Here is a 26,749-nt window from a genome sequence, read left to right on the forward strand (position 1 = left end):
TCCAATTCTCCCTTCCCTTGGCTCTGCTGTGATAAGGTTTTCTCCTCCACCCTCCACCAGGCGTGTCCCTGCCAAAGTCACCGGTGACCCCACGTTCTAGGTCCAGGACCACTTCTCAGCAGTCCTCTGACCTGGCTTACCACAGCACCTGACATGGATGGATCACTGCCCCTCTCCTGAAATGTTTTCTTTGTTTGGCTTGTGCAAAACCTCACTTTGCAGGGTTTTCTCCTGCCTTGCTGGTCTCGGTCTCTTGTTCCTGTTGCTCCACATTTTCCCGTCTCGGGGCTCGGTATCAAGGACTCTTCTGTATCATAACTACTCTCTTGCTGATATCATCTTGTCTCCCAGCTATAAATATCACTTATATGCTGACACTCCTGTGGCAATGTCTTACCCGACCTCTCTCCTGAACTCCCAACTCCTGTACCTACTCACCTCTTCCACATTTTCACTAGGATGTTTAATATTTGCCTCAAAACTTAACACACCGGATACATCTCTGGTCAGTCCCTGCTCCTAATAACCGACTTTGCACACAGTCTTTCCCATCTTGGGAAATGGCAGCTCCTCTGTTCCAGCTGCTTAGGTCCCACGCTGGTAACAATATCTTTGACGTTCTTCTTCCACATCCTGCTAAAGATCTGACTTTTTTTTTTAAGGACTTAGAAATTTGCAATTCATGTGAAATTCCCTAATTTTAAGCATTAATAACTGAGAGAATTTTTAAAAATAAAATTATGTTAGAAAGACAAAACATATCCGTGGGACAAATACAGTCTATAGCCCACCAGCTTGAGACCGCTGAGAAGCCTGAATCTTCCACTCAATCCCCATGTTCTTCCCCTCCCACGAGCTCCCTCTCCCGTGAGATGGCATTTCTCAGCCAGAGTCCGGCCCATAAGACGTTATTCCTCAGACCGTTTTGTGCCTACTGTCAGAGCAGTCTCTGAAGGCTGCAATGGGACCGTCGTGGAAGCTTCCCGCTTTGTGATGAGGACCCGGGTAGCAGAATGGGCTGCAGCAGTAAGACCTGAGGACAGACCATCTGACAGGCGCTCAGAGGTGAAGTCAGAACGACCCGATGGCTGTGCTGAGACATGGTGACCTGGGGCCCAGCAGGCACCCCGACACCCAGAAACGAGAAAGAAGATGTCCGTGGAACCACAGACTTGATTCCCCAACACTCAAACCATGCTGGACTGTACCATGGGATGTACAGGAATCTCTGCATGCTTAAGCATTTGCCAGGTTGATTAGATTACGGTGCCCTCATTCATTCTTCCGGTCCTCTGTGAGCAGAAGGCAGGCACCCTCCATATGCTCCATGCTGGATAATCAGTAAGAAGACAACAAATGGATGAAAAAATAAGAGCCATACCAACCACAGCTCCTCAGGGTTTTAGGTGAAGATGGAGGAGTGTGGAAAGAAATGAACACAGATGGTCTATATCTTCAATGACAACAGTCCCAGGCAGAACTGGAACCAGGGGTCTCTTAGGGATCAAGGAAAAACAACCACATCAGAAATATGCGTACACAACCGAAATGAGGACACCAAAGGTTCAATTTCACTTTCAGAAAATACTGACTCTAAAGAGGCTTGAAGAGGTTTTACCGAATAAGCTACATTTCTGGGAAAGAAATAATGGATATGAACATCCTCTGAAACATCTAAAGCAGCAAACTAATGGAAAGAAATATTTTGGGTCTGCAGATCTAGTTTCTGAGATTAGATCACTAGGCCAGGTCTTAGATCATATTTAAACTCAAGTAAAAGGGTAAGTTAAATTGGAAATTATTTGACAAATCAAGTTTTTCAGTCAATCAATTCGACCAATTAATATGTATGGCAGTTTGAAGCAATACCATAGGGTTCTTTATCTTTGCTTTAGGCCAATTTTATATAGCATAATATAACATTAACAGCTTTTAGTCAGTGGATTTAATGGAAAGTAAAAATGGAACTAAATGGCTGATTTTAAAAAGACTAACGAGATTTCACCCAGTATTATGTACAAGCCAAAATCTATGCTATATGGATAAAACAGGCCCTCCAGATGGAGAAAACATAAAGAAACGAATATTAACTAGGAGCCTGCTATTTCCCAAACATTATGTGAGGCACTTTCAGAAATATTATTTCATTAAGAAATACATTTATGAGCTTGTTTTTCAACACATATATTACAAATTAATTGAAAAGTTCTAAGCCAAGCATTTTGGTTCTCAAGTTATGCGGTATTAAACAGGATCTTCTGTTACAGAAAATACTATTAATTTGGTTTTTCAGAAGCTACGTTTGAGAATCCATTCAAAGTGGTAAAACTAGTACACCTGCTTCCTTTGTGCTTTGTTCTGTCCAAACAGTGTGCAGAGAAAGGCTTTAGATATGCTACCCCTGTGGCTCAAATTCATGTTAAATTTGATTCATGTCAGGTCGTCCTTTTGCAGAAACTTCATGTAAGAGCAAAGGCTACATTGCTGTAAGATATCCAAGGTGGTGAGATTCTGGGGTATCTAAATACTGTCTTGGCATTCTCAAGGCACACAGTTGCTAGGAGTGGTGAGCCAAATTCTTGACTTCTTCCATGAAGCCTCTAAACCACTCCTTAGTTTCATTCCACCTGCCACCACCTGTGCTGTTCCTGGGGAAGGCCAGCACACCACAGGGCCACTCGGTCCTGGAGGCCAGCAAGGTCATCCTCAGCCCAGCAGTGGGGCTTTGAATTCACTCTGAGTTCCCAGCTGTGCACAGGGTTCTTGGTCCGGTAGCGATGGCAGCCCAAGAGTTCAGGACTGTCTGTGTTGTTGTTTAGTTGCTAAGTTGTATCAGACTCTTTGCAATCCCATGGACTCACAGCCCACCAGGCTCCATGGGATTTTCCAGGCAAGAATACTAGAGTAGGTTGCCATTTCCTTCTCCAGGGATCAAACCCACATCTCCTGGATTGGCAGGCGGATTCTTTACCACTGAGCTACCAGGGAAGCTTCAAAGATTTGGGCCACAATTTTATATTAACTTAAAACAAAAGAGAAAATGTAACTGCCTGCCTTTTTAGCCCTTCCCAGTTGTAACAAAAACGTAAGGAAAAATGTCTCTGGAGACGGATATCTGCAAAACAAAACAAAAGAATTTTCTGGCAAAGGGAAGGGAAAATGAGTTCTGTGATCTGGTTTCCACATCCCTAAATAACCAGCAATGGGGAAAGGCAAGGCATCTCTCTGAGAAACCTTGTTACCAAACTGTGGAGCCGACACCCCCCAGGGAGAGCAGCATGGAGGCAGTGTTAACTCCCATCAGGTCACACGCCAGCTGACGGCGAGCTAGTGATGGGGCTGCTCCTAACCTCCCAGTGCGTCATCTACACTACGGTTATGGCAATACACCAAGCAGATGTCCAAAATTAGCGCTCATTTCTAGAGTGAGGAAGAAGAAACCATCCTAACCATTTTGGTAATTTAGATCCCAAACTGTTGTGCTGGGAAATTCATTTAGAAGATATAAAAACTACTGGGATTCTGAGAGAGGCAGCCAAGATTCCAGCAAGTAAGTCTATTTTCTCCCCAAATAACTTAACTCAGCTCTACCTGCTTCTTGTTCTTCATCAAAATAAAATGAATGCAAGCAGTGTCTGTGCAAACCAGGCTTATCACTAAAGGGACAGTAAGTTCAACATTGGTAGGAAAATGAAAATCAGAGGGACTCTCTGAATGAACCATAGTGGAAATAAGGCCGTGTTACATGAAAAATATGAATCTTTAAACTCTGCATCAACATGATATGGGAACCGAGTCCAATTGGGAGGATGTCAAATTCACGTTTCCCCAGTACAGTCATCTCAGGATATAAGCTCGACGAGCAGACTTGAGTGGAAAGGGGCGCAGAACTGCTCACACCACTAATGATTCTCTTTTGCACACTCACCTTTGCTTGCTCAGCTGAAGCTACTCAATTAAATTAAGCAACTGCCTTCTTATAGAGCAATTCAGTTCTAGAGGGCTTTCAAACTGTAGTACTGAAGAAGACTCTTGAGAGCCCCTTGGACAGCAAGATCAAACCAGTCACTCCTAAAGAAAATCAACCCTGAATACTCATTGGAAGGACTGATGCTGAAGCTGAAGCTCTAATACTTTGGCCACCTGATTCAAAGAGCCGGCTCACTGGAAAAGACCCTGATGCTGGGAAAGATAGAAGGCAAGAGGAGAAGGGGACGACAGAGGATGAGATGGTTGGATGGCATTACTGACTCAGTGGACATGCATTTTAGCAAACTCTGAGAGACAGTGAAGAATAGGGAAGCCCAGTGTGCCGCAGTCCTTGGGGTTGCAGAGTCGGACATGACTGAGTGAACCACCACAAAGTGCCCATGGTTTGTAGGAACACTTTTAGTTATGAGGCAGTAAGGGTTACAAAGAATCAGGCACAGAGAAAATATTATACTTAGTGAAGTAAGTCAGACAAAAACAGATATTCTATGTTATCACTCATACATAGAATCTAAAAATTATACAAATGAATTTATATCCAAAACAGAAGCAGACTCACAGACATAGTAAACAAACTTATGGTTACCAAAGGGGAAAAGGGAGGGGAAGGAGCAAGTTAGGAATTTACGATGAACAGATACGAACTGCTATACATCAAAAAGATCAACAAGGATATAGTGGAAAGCACAGGGAATTATACTCAATATCTTGTAATAACCTTTATTGGAATATAATCTGAAAAAAATAATCACTTTGCTGTATATCTGAAACTAAACGCAAAACTAGAGAAAATCAAGTCCACACTTCCAAGCAAGACAGGCTTGTACGTCTCAAGGCCAAGGACTAGAGGCAAAGATAATGCATCTGCTATTTTTCATCCCTTGACAGTGAATTGTGTTCTGTTTGCTTTACTCAGACCACAGTTGGTATGTTTGAGAGGCTGTCTGTTTTGTTCTAGAAAGGAAGAGGCTGCAATATGTCAGAGACACACACTCCAAGAGAACAGTTAGGGAGGAAAGAACACAAAATACTTGTCATCTTTAGCTGGGTAACACTGACAGAGTTTACCCAGAAAAGAACACAAAAGGAAACATTTCCGTCTCAAAAAGCCAGGCATGCTCAATACCTAGGGGCGAGATATCTAGAGGGGACTTTGGATAATGAATCACAAGGAGTGAAAGACCCTTTGTTTTCTGCTCACTCAGGAATGCCCATGCGAGATGTAGAGATCACAAGCCTAGCCCAACTCAGCAGAGAGTGTCGCTGCTCACGGCTCTGTCTCAGGATCAACCTGACAGCTTGGCCTCTGCTCAAGAAGCCTGAATCATCATCTTGGTTGCACACGAATGAGTCAGAGGCTAAAGGACAGGCCCCAGGCCCTCACTGGGAGACAAGCACTGTTAACTTGGCTGTATTAGCTGCTGAATTAGAAACACACAGGGAACAGGGTGAAATGAGCACATTGCAAAAACAGCAAATGTCCACCGAGCACTTTATGTATATGAACTGCTTTATCCCAACAGCCTGACCAGGGAGGTTACTACTTCCCTCCTCCTTTTACATATGGTGGACTGAAGCCAAGAGCCTTCCCCACACTGCAGGGAAATGGCAGAAAGAGAACACACATGCTGCTCCTCAGGCTGAGAGATCATCTGCCTGCATTTCTAGACCACCTCCCAGATAGAGGACAAATCACCTGCTATTACTAAATGCTATGGGAGGCCGAAGAACCGATGCTTTTGAACTGTGGTGTTGGAGAAGACTCTTGAGGGGTCCCTTGGACTGCAAGGAGATCCAACTAGTCCATCCTAAAGGAGATCAGTCCTGAATATTCATTGGAAGGACTGATGCTGAAGCTGAAACTCCAGTACCTTGGCCACCTGATGTGAAGAACTGACTCACTGGAAAAGACCCTGACGCTGGGAAAGATTGAGGGCAGGAGGAGAAGGGTCGACAGAGGATGAGATGGTTAGATGGTATCACTGATTCACTGGACATGAACTTGGGCAAACTCTTGGAGTTGATGAGGGATAGGGAACTCTGGTGTGCTGCAGTCCATGAGGTCACAAAGAGTCAGACACGACTTGGTGACTGAACCACAGCAACAAAGGGAGGCCAGCCTCCCTTAGCTCTACACATGACTGCCTCCCTTAGGCAGATTTAGTGGCTCAGCCATGTCTGACTCTTTGTGACCCCATGGGCTGTGCAGCCTTCCATGCTCCTCTGTCCATGGGATTTCCCAGGCAAAGAATACTGTAGTGGGTTGCCATTTCCTTCTCCAGGGAATCCTCCCAGCCCAGGGATCAAACCCTGGTCTCCTGCATTGCAGGCAGACTCTTGACTGACCGAGCCACCTCCCTTAGTGCTCACAATAACCTTTGGAGGACACCGAGGATGTGTTCAGTAACAAGCCCAACTCCTACTAGGCTGTGAGTTCAGTAACTATTAACCATCCAGGAAGTGGCTTCTCCAGGATGGGAAGTGAGGGAGGCCAGCTCCACAGGCCCTGCCCTTGACCAGGACACCACACATCTTATGTCATCCCTACCACAACCACGGAGGGAGCTGTTCACACACTCATTTTAGAGAGCTGAGGCTCAACAGGTTGTACAAGGCAAGTGTTCTTGACCATGACAGAGAGATGATTCATCAGAGGCCCTGGCATCCCAGGAACCAATGGGAACCTTTTCCCACAGAGAGCAAAGTGCCCTCTGGGTTCCTCCAAACGTAAAGTGATGAATACCAGCAAGGCCCCTCCCCATCACAGCCAAGTTTCTTATGAGAGAAAGGACTTTCCTCAAAGTCTCCACCTGTTTTTGCCCCAAGAATGACACTGAGGCACCCCCCACCCCAAATGTGAACCACACCCCGTGCCCTCACCATCCCACACCACAGTTAAACCCTTTGCACTTACGCTTTAAATGCTGGGAGGTAGGAGTATATAGAAATGCTGCTTAGGTTATAAATAAATGGCAGGTGTTTTCTGATATCTGTTGTTGCCCAGCTGCTAAAAAACGTGTTCAGTAAACCCTGGTCCCCGCCTGAAAGAAACAAACAAATTACAGTCACGGACTTCAAGGACAGGTCAATAATTTTACAGGAATATATAACTGGACCTTTACAAATAGGTACTAATTCTATTTTTTTTTTTTTTTTTTTCTGGCTGTGCCTCAAGGCTGGTGGGATTTTAGTTCCCCGACCAGGGATTGAACCCAGGCCCTCAGAAGTGAGAGCCCAGAGTCCTAACCCCTGGACTGCCAGGAAATTCCCACTAATTCCATTTTTAAAATAATAAATTCTATGTCAGGCTCCCGAAGTACATTTTAGAGGGTAGCCATCTCCCTGAGCTAATTCATTAACTGAGCAAATATTGACTGAGAAGCTACTACGTGCCAGACACCAGCCCAGGCACTAGAGAATCAACTGTAAGCAGAGACAGGGCCATCATCTCTAGGACAGTCTGGGTAGGGTGGAAAGGTGTACACAGCTGTACGAGGGATGCACAGGTGGGCTGACAACTGCTGCTGGAGAGAAGGTGGGCAGAACACACAGCACCACAGACCCGAGGAGGGCAAAACGTGCAGCTCTGGGAAGAAGACCTGGAAGGCGGCCTGGCTAAGTGGACTGCAGAGGAGGGCGGGGGCCACCTGGCACCAGGTGGGTCTCCAAGAGGTAGGCAACAACTAGACCACCCCAGGCTTGGACTTTAGACTGTTCTCGGTTAAAGATTTTAGACTTTAGGTTAAAGAGCAATGGGACAGGGTTTCCCTGGTGGCTCAGTGATTAAACAAAAAAATCCACCTGCCAATGCTGGGGACACGGGTTCCAACCCTGATCCAGGAAGATCCCATATGCTGGAGAGTAACTAAGCTTGTGCAACTACTAAGCCTGTGCTCTAGAATCTGGGAGCCACGACTACTGAAGTCTGAACACCCCAGAGCCCATGCCCTGCAACAAGAGAAGCCACCACAATGAGCAGCCCACACATCACAACTGGAGAGTAGCCCACACAGCAAAAGGACGCAGCACAGCCAAAAATAAACAAATGAACAAATAAATAGCAATATTTTTAAAGGTCAGATAGCAAATTTTTTTTTTTAAAGAAAGAGAAATGGTACAGAAAAAGTCAAAAGCAAAAAAGAGCAAACTGGGATAGTAGAATTACTTCTGAAGCCCCCAGCATTGATGGAAGGGTGATGGACAGCAGGCCATGTCACCCTGGTGCACCCTTCTGCCACCAACCACACCTCCAGGCAGGTCAGTTCTCACTGGGCTAATGTCAACAGCAGCCACAAACACTTAGCACAATGATTGCTCAGACCCTGGGGGTTCCTGGACCTCACACTTTTCTTAGATAGTGAGGACCATGCCACTCATTTAAAAGAAAACAATAAAAATCTCAACAGCTAAGAACAAGACCTAAATCATAAACACACAAGTAACCAGTCACTAAGCCACTTCAAAACACATTCAACCACATAGCCCATGTGCGTCTCACCTTAGGCTCAGAGCCTAAGAAACACCCAGAACCAGAGACTCCCATGAATCAGAACAGCAGCTCAGGTGTGCAGGTGTTCACAGGTGTGTGCAGGTGTGTGTATCTGTGCTTAGGAGGGAGGGAGGGTGACAGGCAAAGAGAATCCTGCTCTTTCAAAGTGCAAGGCTGGTAAACCGCACAGTTACTTCCCTCCCTGGTTCACTCTGCACTAAGACCTAGTTTCCTTTCTAAACATACCCAAATTGGCTGTCATTATTATTTGATTTTTCTTGGTTCTGAAAAAGACTTTAAAGATCTGGAGATGTATTTAATATTCAGAGCTCAGTAGTAAGATCAGGGCATTAGGCTTAAAGTCCAAATGTACCTTACCTACCCTCTGTGTGTCCCATCCTTTCCAAATGCCTTCGATCAACTCTATGGATCAAAGGCATCATTGAGCTAACTGTCTGGAGTGACCTCACATGGAGCAATCTCTCTGTATCAGAAAGTTCTGACAGGCCCCCATTACTTAAGGGACAAGTAGCTCAACAGAGAATCAAGGTTGGTGGACTGTGTCAATGCATCAATTCCTGTTGCAGAATTACACTTATATAAGATGTTACCATTGGGGAAACAGCGTGAATGAAGTGTATATGGGGTCTCTCTCTACATTTTTTTAAGCTGCATGTAAATCTACAATTCACTCAAAAAAGTTTTTTTAAAGTTCAAAGATTCATGTGGCTAAAATGCAAAATGCATTTGAACTGTTAGTCATTAGATTCTAGATTCCACAAGGACAGAGATTATGGCTCTTTCTGCTTATCACTGTAATTCTAGCAGCTAGCAGAATGCCTTACACATGGGTAAGTTATTTGTAGAATGAACAAAAGAACCATGAAGAAGGACATTAATGGCAGAAAAGCTGAAACAACTTCAATATTCCACCATAGAAGAGTGTTTAGTATACTGTGATACTAACCACTCCCTGAACATTATTCAGCCATTAAAACCAGCGGTTATAAAGACCATCAATACACTGTGTAATATAAAAATATACAATGACACGTTATAACTAAGAACATACGTGTGTGTGTGTGCGCTCAGTTGTGTACGACTCTCTGTGACCCCGTGGACTGTAGCCTGTCAGGCTCCTCTGTCCATGGAATTCTCCAGGCAAGAATACTGGAGTGGGTTGCCATTTCCTTTTCTGGGGGATTTTCCCAACCCGGGGATCGAACCCTCATCTCCTGGGTCTCCTGTATTGGCAGGCAGATTCTTTATCACTGAGGAAGCCCCAAGAACATACACACTGCTACCAGAAGATAATAAATTCAACAACAGTAGTAGTGTGAGGGGATTGGTGTTACCGATGTTCCCTCACTCCAACTTTTCCTTAATATTGTTACATTATTTTGGTAATTCTATCATATTAATAATACAATTTGGGAAAGAATGAGAATTGTGCCAAGACCTTTTCTTTCCATTTTTCACTTATTTATTTTCAGTATGAAATATATTATCAAAAGAAAAACATATGTGTATGTTATAAAGCATACAACAACACTAAATATACCCAATATCCAACTGAAAAACTCATACACTACCAACACTGTTTAAATTATCTGTGGGGGTTCCCTTACCCAATGTCACTGCCCCCAACCTCAGAAGGAACTATTTATTATGAAATTTGTTTGTAATTATCTTGATTTCCTTTAGCGCATGTGTGTGTGTCTTCAGACAATATATGTATTTTCACTTGTTTTTGAACTTTATAAAACTAGGCATCATACTATGTATCTTTTTCTACTACTTGCTTTTTCCTGCCACATTTAAAGACTTTTCTTTTAAAATTAAGCAATTCCACTTAAAATGACTACTGATGACACTGTAATGCAGACAAGAAATCCAATTCCACGAAGGTCAGAAGAGTTAAGCATAAAGCAGGACTCCCCAGTCTGACAGGGCGAGCCTGGGAAACAGGAGTCGAGAGCTCTGTTGATTCCTCAGAGCCCCTGGCCAGCTGCCTCCAGCCACAAAAGGCCACTTCCGCTCACTCTCAGGTACCCTCCAAACACCATCAGTCCCTCAGCTGTGTGCCATGGCAGGGCTGAGAAGCACTGCTAGAACAGGAAACAAGCAAGAAGTGGAAGAGACAGGGCAGCAGACGTGTGAATCAATGGTACGCATTCAACTGGTTAGTCCTTACACCCTCAACGAGGACCCTACCTCTCAGGGCACAGAACATACAGACCATGAGACTTCCATGGCCACTGACTTCATTATGTACTATGAAGGGTGACCCTTTAGTCAAAAGTGGTGGATTAAAAATAGAATTAAATACCACCTAGAAGTCTATGGCTTCTTATATAATTTTTTAATTCAGTCATCTGGCAACCCACTCCAGTATCCTTGCCTGGAAAATCTCATGGACAGAGGGGCCTGGAGGGCTGCAGTCCACGCGGTCACAAAGAGTCGGGCATGACTGAGCGACTAACACAACACAACAAAAACCATCTTCTCCCAAATGTACAATTGTACATCTCAAGATCATGCAAAACTATGTTTTAGTTTCACTAGAAAAATCTGTGTTTGGTGCTATCAATATCCTTTCATTGGAAGTCCCTAAACTCGAGCACACTTTAAAGCAGAATGCAAATCTAAGCAGGTCTGTGCTACAAGACATACAAGGATGTAATGAAGGCTGCTGAATTTTCCCAACGAAAACCTCAGGACTTTTGTCCAGTACATTCTAGTCAGGCTTCCAGAGGCAACTTTATTTCTTTTGACAGGTTAAGACACTGTTCATCTCAATCAGCTCAGAAGCAACAAGCATGATTAGCAGACATGCCAGCAGCTGTGATCCAGCAAGCGTGGGTGTGGTGACACAGGTGAGAGACAGACAGAAAGGAAATGGAACAAGAGACGCATGGCACCTGTTCTGCAACAAAAGCAAACATCAGAATTCTGTATCTTCCTTCCCCCAGGCTGGCCAAGTGCTAGTGATAACGTTACAACCACTCAGTATTTCCAGGTCTTTTGACCAGAGTCAGGAACCTGATAAACATGACCATATCACAGCACTTATCAGAAACTGTGTCCATTATTTTATGAGACAGAAATGGAATTGCATGCTGTTATGTTTTCTAATGTGTGCACTATTCAGTGCTTAAGTATTGTGTGTGCTTTCCCATAGTTTGTTGGCAGCTGGCTTGCCTACTAAGAATAGCAGGGCAGAGTAGAATGAATTTTGGTTTAAACATGAACCTGAATTTCTCAGCCCCAAGGAAATGTTACCCTAGAACCATGTTGCTCAACACAAGGATCCAGAAGTAGGGGCACCACCTGAGAGTTTGACAGAACTGTGGAATAGTAAGTCCCCAATCCCACAGAATCAGAACGCTCATTTGAATCCTTAGATGCTTTGTTTGCATATTAAAATCTGAGAAGCACTGGTCTAGGGTCTTTTAGCCCACTCCAGTACTCTTGCCTGGAAAATCACATGGATGGGGGAGCCTGGTAGGCTGCAGTTCATGGGGTTTCGAAGAGTCGGACACGACTGAGCAACTTCACTTTCACTTTTCACTTTCCTGCATTGGAGAAGGAAATGGCAACCCACTCCAGTGTTCTCGCCTGGAGAATCCAGGGACCGGGGAGCCTGGTGGGCTGCCGTCTCTGGGGTCACACAGAGTTGGACATGACTGAAGCAACTTAGCAGCGGCAGCAGCAGGGTCTTTTAGAGAATGACCCTTTTTAAATTTTATTATATTAGAGAATGTCACTCTCAGAAATGTCGTTTCTATAGAAAATGTCTGAGGTTATATAAATTACATATAGGTACTCTAGAATGACGACTAAAATCGGGTCCAGCTTTCAAATGGTTTTCAGCCTAATCAGGGAATAGAAGAGCATAAACCAAGCAAACAATTTAAAGCAAAATATGGTTAATATTATAGGAGAGGGATGGGCTCCCCAGGTGGCTCAGTGGTAAAGAATCCACACGAGATGCAGGTTTGATCCCTGGGTCAGGAAGATTCCCTGGAGAAGGAAATGGCAACCCACTCCAGTATTCTTGCCTGGAAAATCTCATGGACAGAGGAGCCTGGCAGGCAACAGTCCACGGGGTCGCAAAGAGTTGACACGACTTAGTGACTGAACAACATAAGCGAGAGATACACAAACGCTGAAATGAAAATGTGACTCAGTCCTTAACATTGAATTCCTATAACAGGCTCAGCAGGTGTTATCACTCTTGTCTACAGAGAGCATGCCAAAGATACTAAGTTACTGTTTGTGAGTATTCCAGCTCTTGGGGATATTTCCATCAGGTTTACTAAGGATCATCGGATTAACCCAGGTGGCTCACGGGAATCCAGGTACTTTGAGTTTTGGTCTTAGCATCACTGCATCTCGCCGGCCTCAATCCATTTAAACCAAGAACGATTGATTTATTTTACCATTTCACGTTCAGCTTTTCTCACTTTAAAAAATACTTTAAATAATCAAGCTATTAAATAATTACATGGGTGCAAGTTATTTGTGGTTTAAATTTCACTTTCTCAATTTAAGGCAGCTCCTCCTAAGTCTAGATTCTTTTAGCACTCTGAATTTATCAGATTCATGATTACGTAATTGTGTAATTAGGTGTTAAATGTAAGGTCTCATAAAATATACAGTGAACAAACTTTATACAGGTAGGGTTAAAAAAAAACTGTATTATTTACTTATCTATTCCTAGCCCTTAAACTTAGTATCTTCCCCAGATGAGGAGCTCAAATTATTTTTTTTCAATACTATAGGAATGGATTACAGAAATGAAGACAAAATCAATCATCTGCAAAAATACTTCTAAACCCATAAAACAATTCGAGACTATCAACTGTGCTGCTGATTAAAAAAGACAAAGTAACTTATAGACACAGAAAACAAACTAACGGGTGCCAGTGGGGAAAGGGAAGTGGAGACAAGATAGGGGTCGGGGGGTTAAGAGGTACCGACTACTATGTATAAAATAAGCTACATGGATAGACTGTCCAGCACAAGGACTATGGCCAATATTTTGTAATAACTATGAGAGGAGTGTAACCTTTAAAAATGGTGAATCACTATGTTGTACACCCGAAACTTACATATATTATAAATCAACCACATCTCATTAATAAAACACATCCACTATTTTAACAATCAAAAGACGAAATATTTCTAGACATTACAGCTTAGAGGGGAAAAACAGTAGCTGCAGAGATAGAAGACTTAAGTGTCCTCATTTCTAAAATGCGGAATAGATCAACTGCTTTCTCTAGTCAGGGCAATGAATTTTAAGTAATTAATCTGTAATAGAGTCAGTGTAATATTTTCCTCCATCCTGTACCATTCCCAGGATATATTTTCACGAATGTTGCAGCATGTGATGATCCACTGGAAGAGAAGACATAAAACTACACTCATACAACCCAGCCACAGCTTCAAGAAAGACTGTCTGCTTCAGACCTTGCCAGACTGTCTGGCAAGCGGCTGTCCAAACTGGATCCATGCCGGTGCCCAGCACAGCCATATAGCAGGCCTTCAATAAGTATCTACTGAACTAATATATTAATGAATAAATAAATGACTACTTCACAAAACTGTTAAGGAATAAATGAAGTAAAATGACCCCCCTAAGAGCCTGTACACATGAACACTTTAGTTCTTCCTTCCGTCTCTATTTCTCAAGAGTTCATGATCTCTGCTGGTTACGAGGCTAGAAACAGATGGCTAAGTTAAAAAAAAAATACTCATGGGTAGGTACAGTGTGATAAAAATAGCTCTTAAAAATTGTGTGTACTCATTTATTTTGCTACATGATATGACTTTTGCTTTTCATCTTTATTCAAGATAGTACCCAAACTATCAATTAAAATTTAATTACTGAATGATATAAACACAAGAGAACATAGTAATTTTCAAAGCAACTGACAACACAGCTTAAGGACTATATAGCCACAAGTAGCCTAGTCTGTGGGCAACTGGGGAAAGCCTACCATGAGCACCTGTCAAAGTGGAACCTTTCACGTCAGGGGACCGGGTGAGGCACATCTGAATTTCTGAGCATCTCTGGTTTGAAGAAGACAAGTGCTATCTGGGAATACCTCTCTCCTTCACTCCTGTTTTGGACAGCTTGAATCCAAACTAATTGCGAAGGTTAGAGAAGGTAGCAATGGGGTCAATTTTACACTTTAAAATTTAGAATTTAGAACCAATTCTTTTAAAATTATTTAAAAACTTCGTTGTATTCTCCCAGTTTACATTTCCAAGCACAGAAAAAAATTTCAGTTTAAGGGTCTCAGTGGCCCCTTAAAATCAGCATAGGGAACACACAGTTTAATGAACTCACAGCAGATTTTAGATTCTGTTGAAGGAAAACCATACCTAACATTCTACACCAATTTACTCTGTTCTATTTTTTTTTTGAAAATTCAACAGACCAAAATTTCATGACTTCAAAAAAAGTTTAGGGTATTTAGATTACACTAATGAATTTCATTTTTTTAAAAGATGGATACTTGAAATTGGAAAATATGAATTCTAATTTTTCACTTAGGTTTTTGAAGGTAATACATGGAAACGAAATTGAATATATAGCAACTGTCAAGCACTAAACGTTTCAACTGTATCAGTTCAGTTGCTCAGTTGTGTCCAACTCTTTGGGACCCCAGGGACTGCAGCACGCCAGGATTCCCTGTCTATCACCAACTCCCGGAGCTTACTCAAGCTAATGTCCATAGAGTCAGTGATGCCATCCAACCATTTCAACTGTATAGGCATCCTTAATTTAGGATACTCTGGAGTCATGGGAGGAAAGGAAATAAAAATCTCAACTTGCATCCAGATTAATTTAATCAAATGAAGAGTCAAGTGAATCAGCCTTATTGTACTCTCATGTGTGGAGATAAAACTGCTGACTAGTATCTACGAAATCATCACCTCTCTCCTTCTCACTGTTAAGTCCTGAAGTTGACCTTATCTTGTCAGTCTATAAAATGTTACTGTGTATGTGTTTTGCAACAGTTATGGTACAACTCTTCAGAAAACATGTAATGTTGGTTATGAAGTAAGTGCAGGACAGTCCACAAATATTAACAGCATAGGAAGTTAGACACTTCATTGTGGGAAATTAAACGCCAGCCATGAATTAGGTGTGAAGTCACTAGTTCGAAATTTCTAACACTCTACAGACATTGGGGAAGAAAAGAGATGTCAAGGTCCCTAGCATGATTTGCCATATTAGGAATATCCTCTTGGTCAGAGGCAAGGGTGCGGTGTGATTAGAGGACTGGTGATTAGAAGCCTTGACAGCCACATTCTTTCACATTAGAAGGGCTGCAGAAGCAGCTGCAAATACTCAGCCATCAGCAGCCCGCGTGGCTTGTCAGTGGACAACAGGCCCCATCAATTTTTGTTGAACGTATGAGGAGATTAAGCAGAACTTGCAAGACATTCAGACAGAGATATAGTTATCTGCAAACAGGTTTTCTTTAGCATCAGTCTAAAAACGCTGGGACTGAAGACCCCTGTTCAGTATACCTGGGGGCTGGGGGTGGGGGGAGGTATCTGTGGGTATTAGAAAATGTACGGTAAGGTGAGAGGAAATGCCTGAAAGTGCTCATCTCAGAGCCTGTGGCATGACATCTAAACATGACAGGGCCTGCATTGAGAGCTTGACATCAGTTCCTCGGTTCAACTAAGCCCAGGAACCACAACTGCTGAGCCTGTGCTCTAGAGCCCAGGAACCACAACTACTGAAGCCTGTGCTCGGTAATAGGAAAAGCCACTGCAATCCACCGCAATGAGAAGTCCTCTCACCACAACCAGAGAGCAGCCCCCTCTCTTCACAACTAGAGAGAAGCCCATGCAGCAGTGAAGGCCTAACACAGTCAAAAATATAAATAAATAAATGACATTAAAAAAAAGAATAACCACAAGCTCCTATCTACATAGTCGAATTTTCAACTCTTTCAACTAGGTATTTCTACAAGTCACAGAAAAAATTCCAATCCTTTGCCACCAACGAGCCAGTAAATGGAGCACCCTCCAGAAAGGCCAGCTCCTGGAAACCCTGCTGCTGAATAATGAATATGCTCCCAGGCACAGAGAGAATCTCCTGCGGTTTCAGATTCTAGCTGAAAAAGCAGAAAGTGCTTTCTAGTTGAGCCCTCTTTACACGTTCTTGCTTCTTAACAACGGACCATCAATTCCTTTAGTACCTCTTGGTTCCAGAAAAAATACATGATCCAGGTTGGTTTCTACCAGCTAATGAAACCATTTTATATTCTGAAATTGTAACCCAGTAGTTTATCACGGCACACTGTTTAGCATCCAAACTTTCATCTTGCAACAACAGAATCTAGTATTCTTCAGAATTAGAAAGTGGATTCTCTTTATGCAATTATAATCACGTGCATTTTAGGCAGCTAGATCTACTGTAGCATGCGACTCACTTACTAGATCTGAGAATTTATATGAAATTTCTGGCAGGATTATGCTACTTCCTTTAAACTTAATGAGAGGAGGTGAAGAAAGCCACAATCTGACGCAAAGGTTAAGACAAACAGTGGACTTTGGCTAAAAATACTCTATCTTCCTTCTGTGCAAAGGTAACTATTTTTGTGTGTGCAAGAGAAATACATGTTTAGAACTCAAATGCCAATATAACTTTCATTCCTTATATGAAAGGAAAATAGCAGGAGCTACAAAATAAGTCAGTGAAGTGAAGAAGTTACATTTGGCCATAACCACAGTGAGCACTCAACGCATTACTTCTCACTTAAGGTTGCTTAAAGTAAGAATGCACTTCCTGTCGGAGGCTGCCACTTATTACGGCTCAGATACTTTTGCTCACTGTTTTAAGGGCACATTATGACTTGGCATTGAGCAGAATTTCTCAGCCTTGGCACTACTGACCTCTTGAGCAGGATGATTCTTTGGTGTGGGGGCGTGCGTTGGAGGATGTTTAGCCGCATCCCTGGCTTCTACTCACTAGATGATAGTCCTGTCTCCCCATTCACTTGTGACAACTAAAAATGTCTCCATTGCCAAAAGTCCCCAGGGGGTGGGGCCAAATCATCCCAGGTTTAGCGCTACTGGTATAGAATATAAACTAGTCAAATAGTGAAACAAGACTGAGATTTAAATTTCTCCTTCCTTTTCAGTGACATTTCAAATAGCTGCTGTTCCAAATCCTGAAACGACTAAACAATTCAATTTCTGTGAACAGCAACAACAAAAACCCAATTTCAATTTTATATGTAACTAAAAATGTTTTGGGCTTCCCTGGCGGGGAAGGTAAAGAATCTGTCTGCAATGCAGGAGACCTGGGTTCAATCCCTGGATCAGGAAGATCCTCTGGAAAAAGGAATGGCTACCCACTCCAGTGTTCTTGCTTGGAGAATTCCATGGACAGAGGAGCCTGGCAGGCTAAGGTTCCTCAGGTCACAAAGAGTTGGACATGACTGAGTGACTAACACACACACAAAAATGTTTTAAATTCCAATCTCTTATATTCAGCAATCCCATGAACTTCTAGATGTACTTTTAATTCAAAAACTTTAAACTTAAAATTGTGATTTTTAACTTTACAACTAGTTAATGGAGATGAACCCCCATATCTGCATCCAGGGCTGAACTTTATGTCAGTTGAGAATGGTCATTCCTGCTGGTGTCAAAAGATCTACTCACTGCAAATCTCATACCTGCTCCTGGAGTGGAAAGTAGGGCCTGGGGTCTGCTCAGGGCTCTGGCCTATCCCCATGTTCCTGGCCCTAGCTTCTGCCACAGTGTCAAGAATCTGACAGAGAGTCACTGCTGAGAGGGGGTCTCCTTGTACAAATCCTTCTACCTAGATACAACTGGGTCTTTTCTTAATTCAAAGGATCCATCAACATTTATTTTCAAAAAAGCTGCTTTTGCATACTAACTCCTAGTTTTGTGGTTTGTGCTGTTAAAAACAAAAGTGAGTTATTATTTATTATTTTAGAGACTGGCCTAAAATAGAAGTTTACCTAACTAATTAATTTAACCAAAATTCTCCAAAGGATCTGAGGCTCTAAATCACAGTCATACCTTTCTATATAAACATATATTGACAACTATACATAGATACACATATGCCTTACGGAAAATGGATGGTGACTGCCAAGGTTCTATGCTTTAGCTTTGCAAATACCACTCTATCTGATGCACTGCCTTAAGAGACAGTGAAAATTTGGAGACAAAGATTACTCACAGAGCCTATGTTCTGAGAATGAGAGCCTAAATTTATCCCTCAAATTTCCACGGGGACAATTCTGGGTCCTCCTGTTCTTGCACTTCAGTTTACTCAGGCTTAAGACAGCTGTTAAACTCTTTCATTAGTTTAGTAGTCTTTTGAATTCCTGAATAATCATGGTTGCTTTAATCATACTCCAATTGAGACACAGGAAGATCAATGAATGGCAAGTCTGTAAAACAGCCTAGGTACCTATAGGAAAAAGATGCATACACACACACAAAACGCACTATTTCCCAGAACAACACGACTTAAAATGCTTGTCATATCACATGTATCACTATCTTGTAGACACAAGGAAACGTAGCAACTCCCTGAGAAGAGCAGCCCCTAGAAGTTATTCACAGCCTATCTGATACAAGGAAAACAGATACGTACCATCAAAGCTACCCTGCTCGGAAGCAAGATGCAACAGCTGATTGTATGTTTCGACTGAAGGCTGATAAACAAAGACTCCAGAATTGAAGCAGTCAGGCCACCCTGGGTCTGGTGCCGCCGACAATTCTTCTCTCTCAAAAAGATCGTCAATATTGGCTAGGACCTGATTCAAGGGTAAGGGGTTGGGGAGAAGAGAAAGCATTTCAGAACTGTTCTTCTATAGCATAACCCTTCCTAAGTTCTCCTTAAGTTATCCAACAAACAAGATGCAATCTGTTGCTGGTCTTTAACTCTTCAGATGACACCTGTGAGGCAGACTGGTCTTACTCTCCTTCAACACCTGACACTTTTCACAACAGCAGTTTTATCTGAACTTTACTGTCAAGTCCTGACGGCATTCTTCACATGCCTAACTGGTTTCAGTTACTATATCCATCTCTCCAGCCATCAAAGTCACACTCACCAGAGTATCTGCATCCATGAATACACATTTTGAATACTGTGTAAGTGACCAGCAGTGGAGTTTAGTCAACGTGACACCCAACTCAGGCCTCTTCATTAAGGTTAGATGTGCAGAATCACCACTGTCCAGGACATCTACCACAATGACTTCATCAAAGACTGTCTCTAAAGTTTTCCTGTCAAAATAAAAACCAGAAAACAGCTCTTAGCATCTCTTCAGAACAAGTGACCCATATAACATAAGACTGCATTCTTATTAGCTTATCGACAACTACAGCAATCTATTACTTTGGTATGTTACAGTCTCTTAAGTATGTCCTGACTGACTTCAGCACAAACTTCTAATTTGCATGTGCAGTTAACTTCACTAAAATGCTGACTTATGGTGAGGATGAACTACTTGTCTTAAACACTATCACAGAAGAAGTTCTGTATGTTTTATTGTACCACTGACTACCAGGCAAATTGTGAAACAGCCTGTAAAAATGTAACTAATGTTTGGTCAGACATCTTTTCAACAGCCAATGTCTTTAATGATAATATTTTATTAGAACTGATTCTTGCTGACCACTGAATACATTTCCAAGTGATGCTGAGTTAAGGCATACAATATCTGCACTGAAGCCTACAATTAATTAATAATTTTTGCTAAAGCAGTTGACAACTGCCTGAAGCTGTGTGTCATAAAAGAAGCTGAGTGACTCAATTACTCGGTTTCCATTCTTTTGCATCGAATATAACCAGCATTTATTATATGCTTAGCACCCCTGGCATGAGAGACTCACCTTGATTTGTGAGGTACAACACTTCTCTCTGCCCAAAATTAACTAAAGACTTACTTTAGAAAGCAAGCCAGAGGTGAGAGAAGTGGGGGTGTACTTCTTAGGTGAGACACTAAATTCAGCACAAGAAAAAACACAGGATAAAGACAGATGATCACTGAAAGTTTATAACAATATCAAGCATGGAGAACAAAACTAATATTGTACTAGTAATCTCCAAAGCTGTACAAAAATATGTTCCAGTTCACACTGTAAACTTGATTTCTTTGAAAGAAATGGTTGGTGTACCACTTACCACAGGAAAGGGGTCTTGGTTTCTTGGTTTCCAAGACTACATCCACTTTCTTACAGTATCCTCACTCAAGTGATTACAGATTAGGACATACACATAGGAGACAGTTTGGGGGTAATTTGGTTTTCCTAAATTACCCTTTAGGAACAAGACTGTTAGTGCGTGAGATATATGTATGCATATATAATGCCTCTTTTTCAGGGGTCCTTGGCATGTGCTTATATTTTTTGAAAAGAGTCACAAAAGGGGCATTTTCAACTTCTAAAAGGGATAAAAGAACGCAAAAATAAACACAATACAGAGGTGCTAGTGTGGCAAGATACTCTTAAATAAGTTAGCATGAGGATCAAGGCAGTTGATTCAGATACTTCAAAATTTAATTCCAAAAAAGTAACATGAACTAACCCAATTAACAAGCAGTGTGTACCCTTCAGGGTCTCTCCTAGCAGAACCCCTAATTCAGAAAGCCCTTTGGAAAATATCTAGTCTACTGAATTTTAAGTAAAGATCATTAGGTTACTAATGTCAGATGTGGTGGAGAAAATTGCTGCTACTGCTAAGTCCCTTCAGTCGTGTCCGACTCTGTGCGACCCCATAGACGGCAGCCTACCAGGCTCCCCTGTCCCTGGGATTCTCCGGGCAAGAACACTGGAGTGGGTTGCCATTTCCTTCTCCAATGCAAGAAAGTGAAAAGTGAAAGTGTCCGACTCTTAGCGACCCCATGGACTACAGCCTACCAGGCTCCTCCATCCATGTGATTTTCCAGGCAAGAGTACTGGAGTTGGGTGCCACTGCCTTCTCCGGGAGAAAATCCGGGAGAAAACTGCTACTTTCTTTCAAAGGCAAGGGAGGTTTGCTTGGCTGGAAACAGGAACAATAGCCCCTGCTCCCTTTGGCGGAAAGGTATGCAGGTGAAGCAGGAGGACACAGAGGGAACGGCTGGACTGAGTCACTCACTTGGATCACCCGGAGAGGACCTGCCTACGAGAGAGCCCAACTCCTGGTTGGGATCAGTAAGCACAAGGGCCAGAACTCCACCTCCCAGATGGAGCATGGTTGGAACATCTCCCAAGAGCCAGGACGAGGTTTCAGACCCAGGAATCCTTCACTCAGCAGCTCTCATCGTTCTCCACCAGCACTCAACCTCTGGAAAGGGTCTGGCCTTAAGGTCCACTGATGCCAGAAACAGGGGAGAGGATGTCAGAGCCCAGCCAACAGCCTGGCAGCAAGGTCCTCACCTCATGGAGTCCGAGACCTGTGGGGTGACAAGCACGACCAGCTTCCTCGTGGTCCTGTGCTGTTTCAGAGACAAGCCCAGGACCAGGGCTCCTTTGGCGTAGGAATCATTTGTGGTCAGTGTCACAAAGGCCTGATCTTAAAACAAGGAAAACAGAAGGTATTCATTACATCAGTCTAACTAGAAAACATGACCCCAGGACCCCGGTCAACCAATACGTGGGCAAAATCAACTCCTCTGGGATCAACCTGCTCGATTATTAAAGGAACAGCCTCTTGGGGGAATGGGGGATGGAAGAGAGAACCCAGTGACCACTTTAAGAGTGTCTCAGTACCATTCTTTAGCAGGAGATCACTGGCAACCTTCAAGAGGCTATACAAATTAAATCTAATTTAAAGTCCAGACATGCTAAATTCTCAGACTACACAGTAGCTTAACACCTAGAGGGCAATTACCAGGTAGCAGAGAAGAGATCAAGAAGTGCATTTTCTGTTTGTCCTACAAGCTATCATAGACAGTATTCTCAGTCAAGAACAAATCCAGCCAACAACCTCAACGGAGAGCATCTGAAGCAGAAGCCATATTCTTCATCCTGGTGCTCACATGTGCCAAGCCTCAGGCTTTTTCAACTCTTGCCTCAACCTGGAGCAAAGACTCCACAGTCACCCAACCACCTCTCCAGAGTCACTCGGAGTCTCTCTTAAACATCACTTCCCCCAAGAAGCCTTCCCTCCGTGATGCCTCCATCTGAATAGTGGCCCATCAGTGTTGAATGGATTTAGGGACCACCTCACAAGCTCTAGCAAACCTGCCTCCTTTTCCTTGGAGAAGCAAGCACTACATCCTACCCAGTACCCTGGGGCCCCTCAACCCTCTCTTTCATACTCATGCTTGTTCTCAGTCGCTCAGTCCCATCTGACTCTTTGTGACCCCCTGGACTGTAGCCCACCAGGCTCCTCTGTTCATGTAATTTTTTAGGCAAGAACACTGGAGTGGGTTGCCATTTTCTCCTCCAGGGACTGTCCTGACCCAGGGATCAAACTCACATCTCCTGCTTGGAGATGGATTCTTTACCACCTGGCCACCAGGGAATCCCCTCTCTCTCACACACACCCCCACATTCAAAAGTCAATCTCCAATAATCACTTAGTTACAAATACATGAATTATTCTTCCTCCTGAACAAGCCCAACCCTCCCAAGGCCACCAGCCAAGTCTTTAGGGTTTCTTTAGTCCTTCCCAGGATGATTCTGGGACACATTCCCTCTCGAAAGGGATTTTAACGTTAAAACAGGTTGGTGGGCATCCAAACACAAAGGATCCAGTGCTGCTGGGGTTCACGTGGGTCACTGTTGCCCAAGCAGGCAGTTGGGACACTGTAACAAAGTCACTCTGATTCTGTCTTAGGTTTCCTCTTCCTCACTTTGCCCATTTTCCAGTGGTGCCTGAGGGCAAATTCCAGTGAGAAGAGGAAATCGTAGGCTGTCCAGTGGGCCAGCACACTCCCCAGCCGCAGATTTGAGGGCAACCTTCACATACAGCCTTGGATTCTCTGTTAAGCAGGAGAAAGTCTAGAGTTTCTACCTGCACCCCGCCCTCCCCCAGGGTCATCTGCTTCTCAAACAGTCACTCTAGGAAAGCTCGGAACAGGGCCCCCATCCTTTGACATATCCATCAACCTCTGCCTGTTCTCCTTTCTTCAACCCGTCATAAGATAGCAATATTTTAATCAGCCCACCGCCAGGGCGCTTAACCTGGGGCATGATGAATGATGTTTCAACTCAAAGATGGTCCTGATTCCAGGACCATGGAGGAAGGCATGGCAACCCACCCCAGTATTCTTGCCTGGAGAACTCCTGGACAAGAGGGACTACAGTCTATGGGGTCCCAAAGAGTAGGACATGCCTGAAGCCACTTAGCACACATACACACATCAGGAGATCAAGGAGAAAAGTTTACAGGTAAGTAGGATTCAAGGCTTTCAGGAAGCAAGGATATGGATGATTTCCCAAAGGAAGAGGGAGGCAGGACAACCTTAGGAACTGAGGTTTACAAGGCAAACCTAGCAAAGGAAAGACCAATGACAGCTGGGGAGGAGGCTCAACCCTCCCAGAGATGGCCGAGCTCCGGGTGACTTCTGCAATCTTTCCGCAGTTCAGTGGCTGTACTAACCCCACTATTAGACTCAACAGCACGGTCTGCGGTCCCCGGGGGCAGACTCGCCGAGTGGCCCGGACACCCTGCAACAAGTGGGCCGGCGCCTTTCCACCACGCGGGTCCCGCTTCCCGGGGGCGCTCGCCGGGCTCGTGCCTACCGCAACCCAGCCCCAAAGGCCTAAAAATAGGCTCGGCGAGGCGGCCAGCGCCGGGACTGACGGCCGAGGAGCCGGGCCGGGGCCGCCGGCGTGCCCGCCTCGCAGCCGCCCCTTTCCAGAGGTTCCAGCCGGCGGGCTGTAGGGGCGGCTACCCGCGACCCCGCCGCGCTCCGGGCTTCGGGCCGGGCGCCCCCGAGGAGCCGGCTCCCCGCCCCTACGCAGCCCGCCGCAGCTGCTCCGCCCGCCCTTCACGGTGCGCGCAGGAGGAAGGGCAAGGAGACGGAAGCAGGAACGGGGGCTTCGGCGGAGGGCCCAGGCGCTGCCCGGCGGGGGCCCCTCGGCTGCGCTCCGGGTCGGGACGGCGGCTCGGGCCCCCGGGGCGGCGGGGCAGCGGCTGACGCAGGAAGCGACACGCCCGGCTGCGGCCAGCCTGCAACTTCGCGGCGGTCTTCGTCCTGCCGGGAGCTCCCCCGGGGCGGAGGGCCGGGTATGGGGGGAGAAGCGCTGCGGCAGCGGCGAGCGGCGCGTACCTGTCATGGTGCAGCCGGGGGCGCGGGCGGCCGCCGCAGCCGCAAGTTCGTGACTCGGAGACGCCGGGCGCGGGGAGCGAGCGCGGCCGGCGAGGAGGCGCGGCGGGAGACGAGCGTCCGCCCGGAGCGCTCTTATAGCGGCCGTCACGTGGCCGCGCACGCTCCCCGCGCCCGCCGGCATCCTCGCGGGGAGGCGGCCCCGGGACTGCGGGACCCCGGTCCTCACCCAGCCTTTCCACGGAGGGGCTGGGCTCCGCGTCCACCTCCCGCGGCCGCTCTAGTCCTGGTCCGGCTCCCGCGGGGCACCTGCCTGAGACCGTGAGCTGGGGATTTGGAGGGGGACTTTAGCGGCAGAGTGTGGCATCCCAGGGACAAACTCCCAAAGAAGCCAAGGATTAGGGAACTTTACAAAACAAAAACCCCAGATCACTCCAGTTAGAATAATTCATCTGAATTGCTTGTGTGAAACAAAGTTTAACTGCACTTTCTTCTCCTGGAATTCCAAATCACCCTCCGGAAGCATTTCTCAGTGTTCTCACAGCGGTTTTGTGGCCTTAACCTAAAAACAATAAATTTTCAGTACGTTAGATTCTCGAAGTCCTCTGAATCAATTAGATATTTAAGTGTTTCATTGAATTGTCAAACGTTAACTCAATGCAGTAGGTTCTATAATCTTTACAGATGAAGAAGCTGAGTCACAGAAAAGTCACTTGTCTATGGTCGTATCATGTAAGTGGAGAAAGTAGGGTTTGAACCATGGCAGTTTTGTCACTGAACTGACCTTGCAAGCAAGACCGTGACACCTCTGGTACACTGGTGCCCAAAAGGTTAGTAAACTATGCTAACTGTGGTTGAGTAATACAGTCTTTTAGGATAATCTGTTTCACAAATCATGAAAAGGTGAGTTTGTCATTTTTCTGGGAAGTTGAGAAATAGTTCTCTAATGTGATCATGCCCTTCTCTCCCCATCTCTTCCATCCAGTCACACAGGAAAGCAGCAGCTAGTATTGATACAATTCTCTGCAAACAATGCTGCTGCTGCTAAGTCGCTTCAGTCGTGTCCGACTCTGTGCGACCCCATAGACGGCAGCCCACCAGGCTCCCCTGTCCCTGGGATTCTCCAGGCAAGAACACTGGAGCAGGTTGCCATTTCCTTCTCCAATGCATGAAAGTGAAAAGTGAAAGTGAAGTTGCTCAGTCGTGGCTGACTCTTCGCGACCCCATGGACTGCAGCCTACCAGGCTCCTCCATCCATGGGATTTTCCAGGCAAGAGTACTGGTGGAGTGGGGTGCCATAGCCTTCTCTGCCGCAAACAATAGTTGCTCAGTATCTGCTAAATGGAAACCAAACAGGAAGTTGACAACATCAGTTGAAACAACCAAACAGATGCTTTAGAATAGGTGATTTATTTGTAAAGATGGTATTGCTATTCTCAAACCAATTCTCTGCAGCCCTGTAGGCTGTAGCCCACCAGGCTTCTCTGACCATGGAATTTTCCAAGCAAGAATACTGGAGCAGGTTGCCATTTCCTACACCGGGGAATCTCCCTGACACAGTATTCGAACCCCAGTCTCTGGTGTCTCCTGCATTGGCAGATCCTTTACCATTAGTACCACCTGGGAAGCCCAAACTAATTATATCACTGTTTATTCAAGTGTAGGCCTGGACGTATATCAGAATCACTTGGGGACACTTGTTAAAAAGGCAGATTTTTGGTTCTAAGCCCAGACCCCTGATTCAGAATCTTAATAAAAGAACCCAGGAATCAGCATTTTAAATGATCTCTGGGAGACTCTTGAATCCTTTCTCCTATCCTGACCATAGCAATTGACACCACTCATTCACTTCGGAAAACCGCCTGATTACTTGGCATTCTAGATTTCCTTTGAAGGAAGTGGAAATGAGGGGAGGAGGTGCAGTAAGTGGGTTACCACTTACTCAAAGCCTACAAGTTTAGAAGAGTTGGAGCTCTTGAAGGACGATAAG

At 44.6% G+C, this 26,749-nt stretch overlaps 1 protein-coding gene across 1 annotated transcript in view; it reads right to left on the bottom strand.

Moving 5' to 3' along the window:
* Window positions 1-24,943, bottom strand: part of GYG1 (glycogenin 1) — a 38,168-nt gene extending 13,225 nt beyond the window's left edge. The window contains exons 1-5 of the mRNA XM_052637834.1: window positions 24,763-24,943; window positions 21,920-22,055; window positions 19,609-19,783; window positions 19,146-19,308; window positions 6,905-7,031 (exon numbers count right to left, since the gene is read on the bottom strand). Coding sequence (XP_052493794.1) covers window positions 6,905-7,031; window positions 19,146-19,308; window positions 19,609-19,783; window positions 21,920-22,055; window positions 24,763-24,943 — 782 coding nt within the window. The remainder of the gene's footprint in view (window positions 1-6,904; window positions 7,032-19,145; window positions 19,309-19,608; window positions 19,784-21,919; window positions 22,056-24,762) is intronic.
* Window positions 24,944-26,749: the final 1,806 nt, after the last annotated feature.

The sequence above is a fragment of the Budorcas taxicolor genome, chromosome 1 (assembly GCF_023091745.1).
Source record: "Budorcas taxicolor isolate Tak-1 chromosome 1, Takin1.1, whole genome shotgun sequence".
NCBI classification, from domain to species: Eukaryota; Metazoa; Chordata; class Mammalia; order Artiodactyla; family Bovidae; genus Budorcas; species Budorcas taxicolor.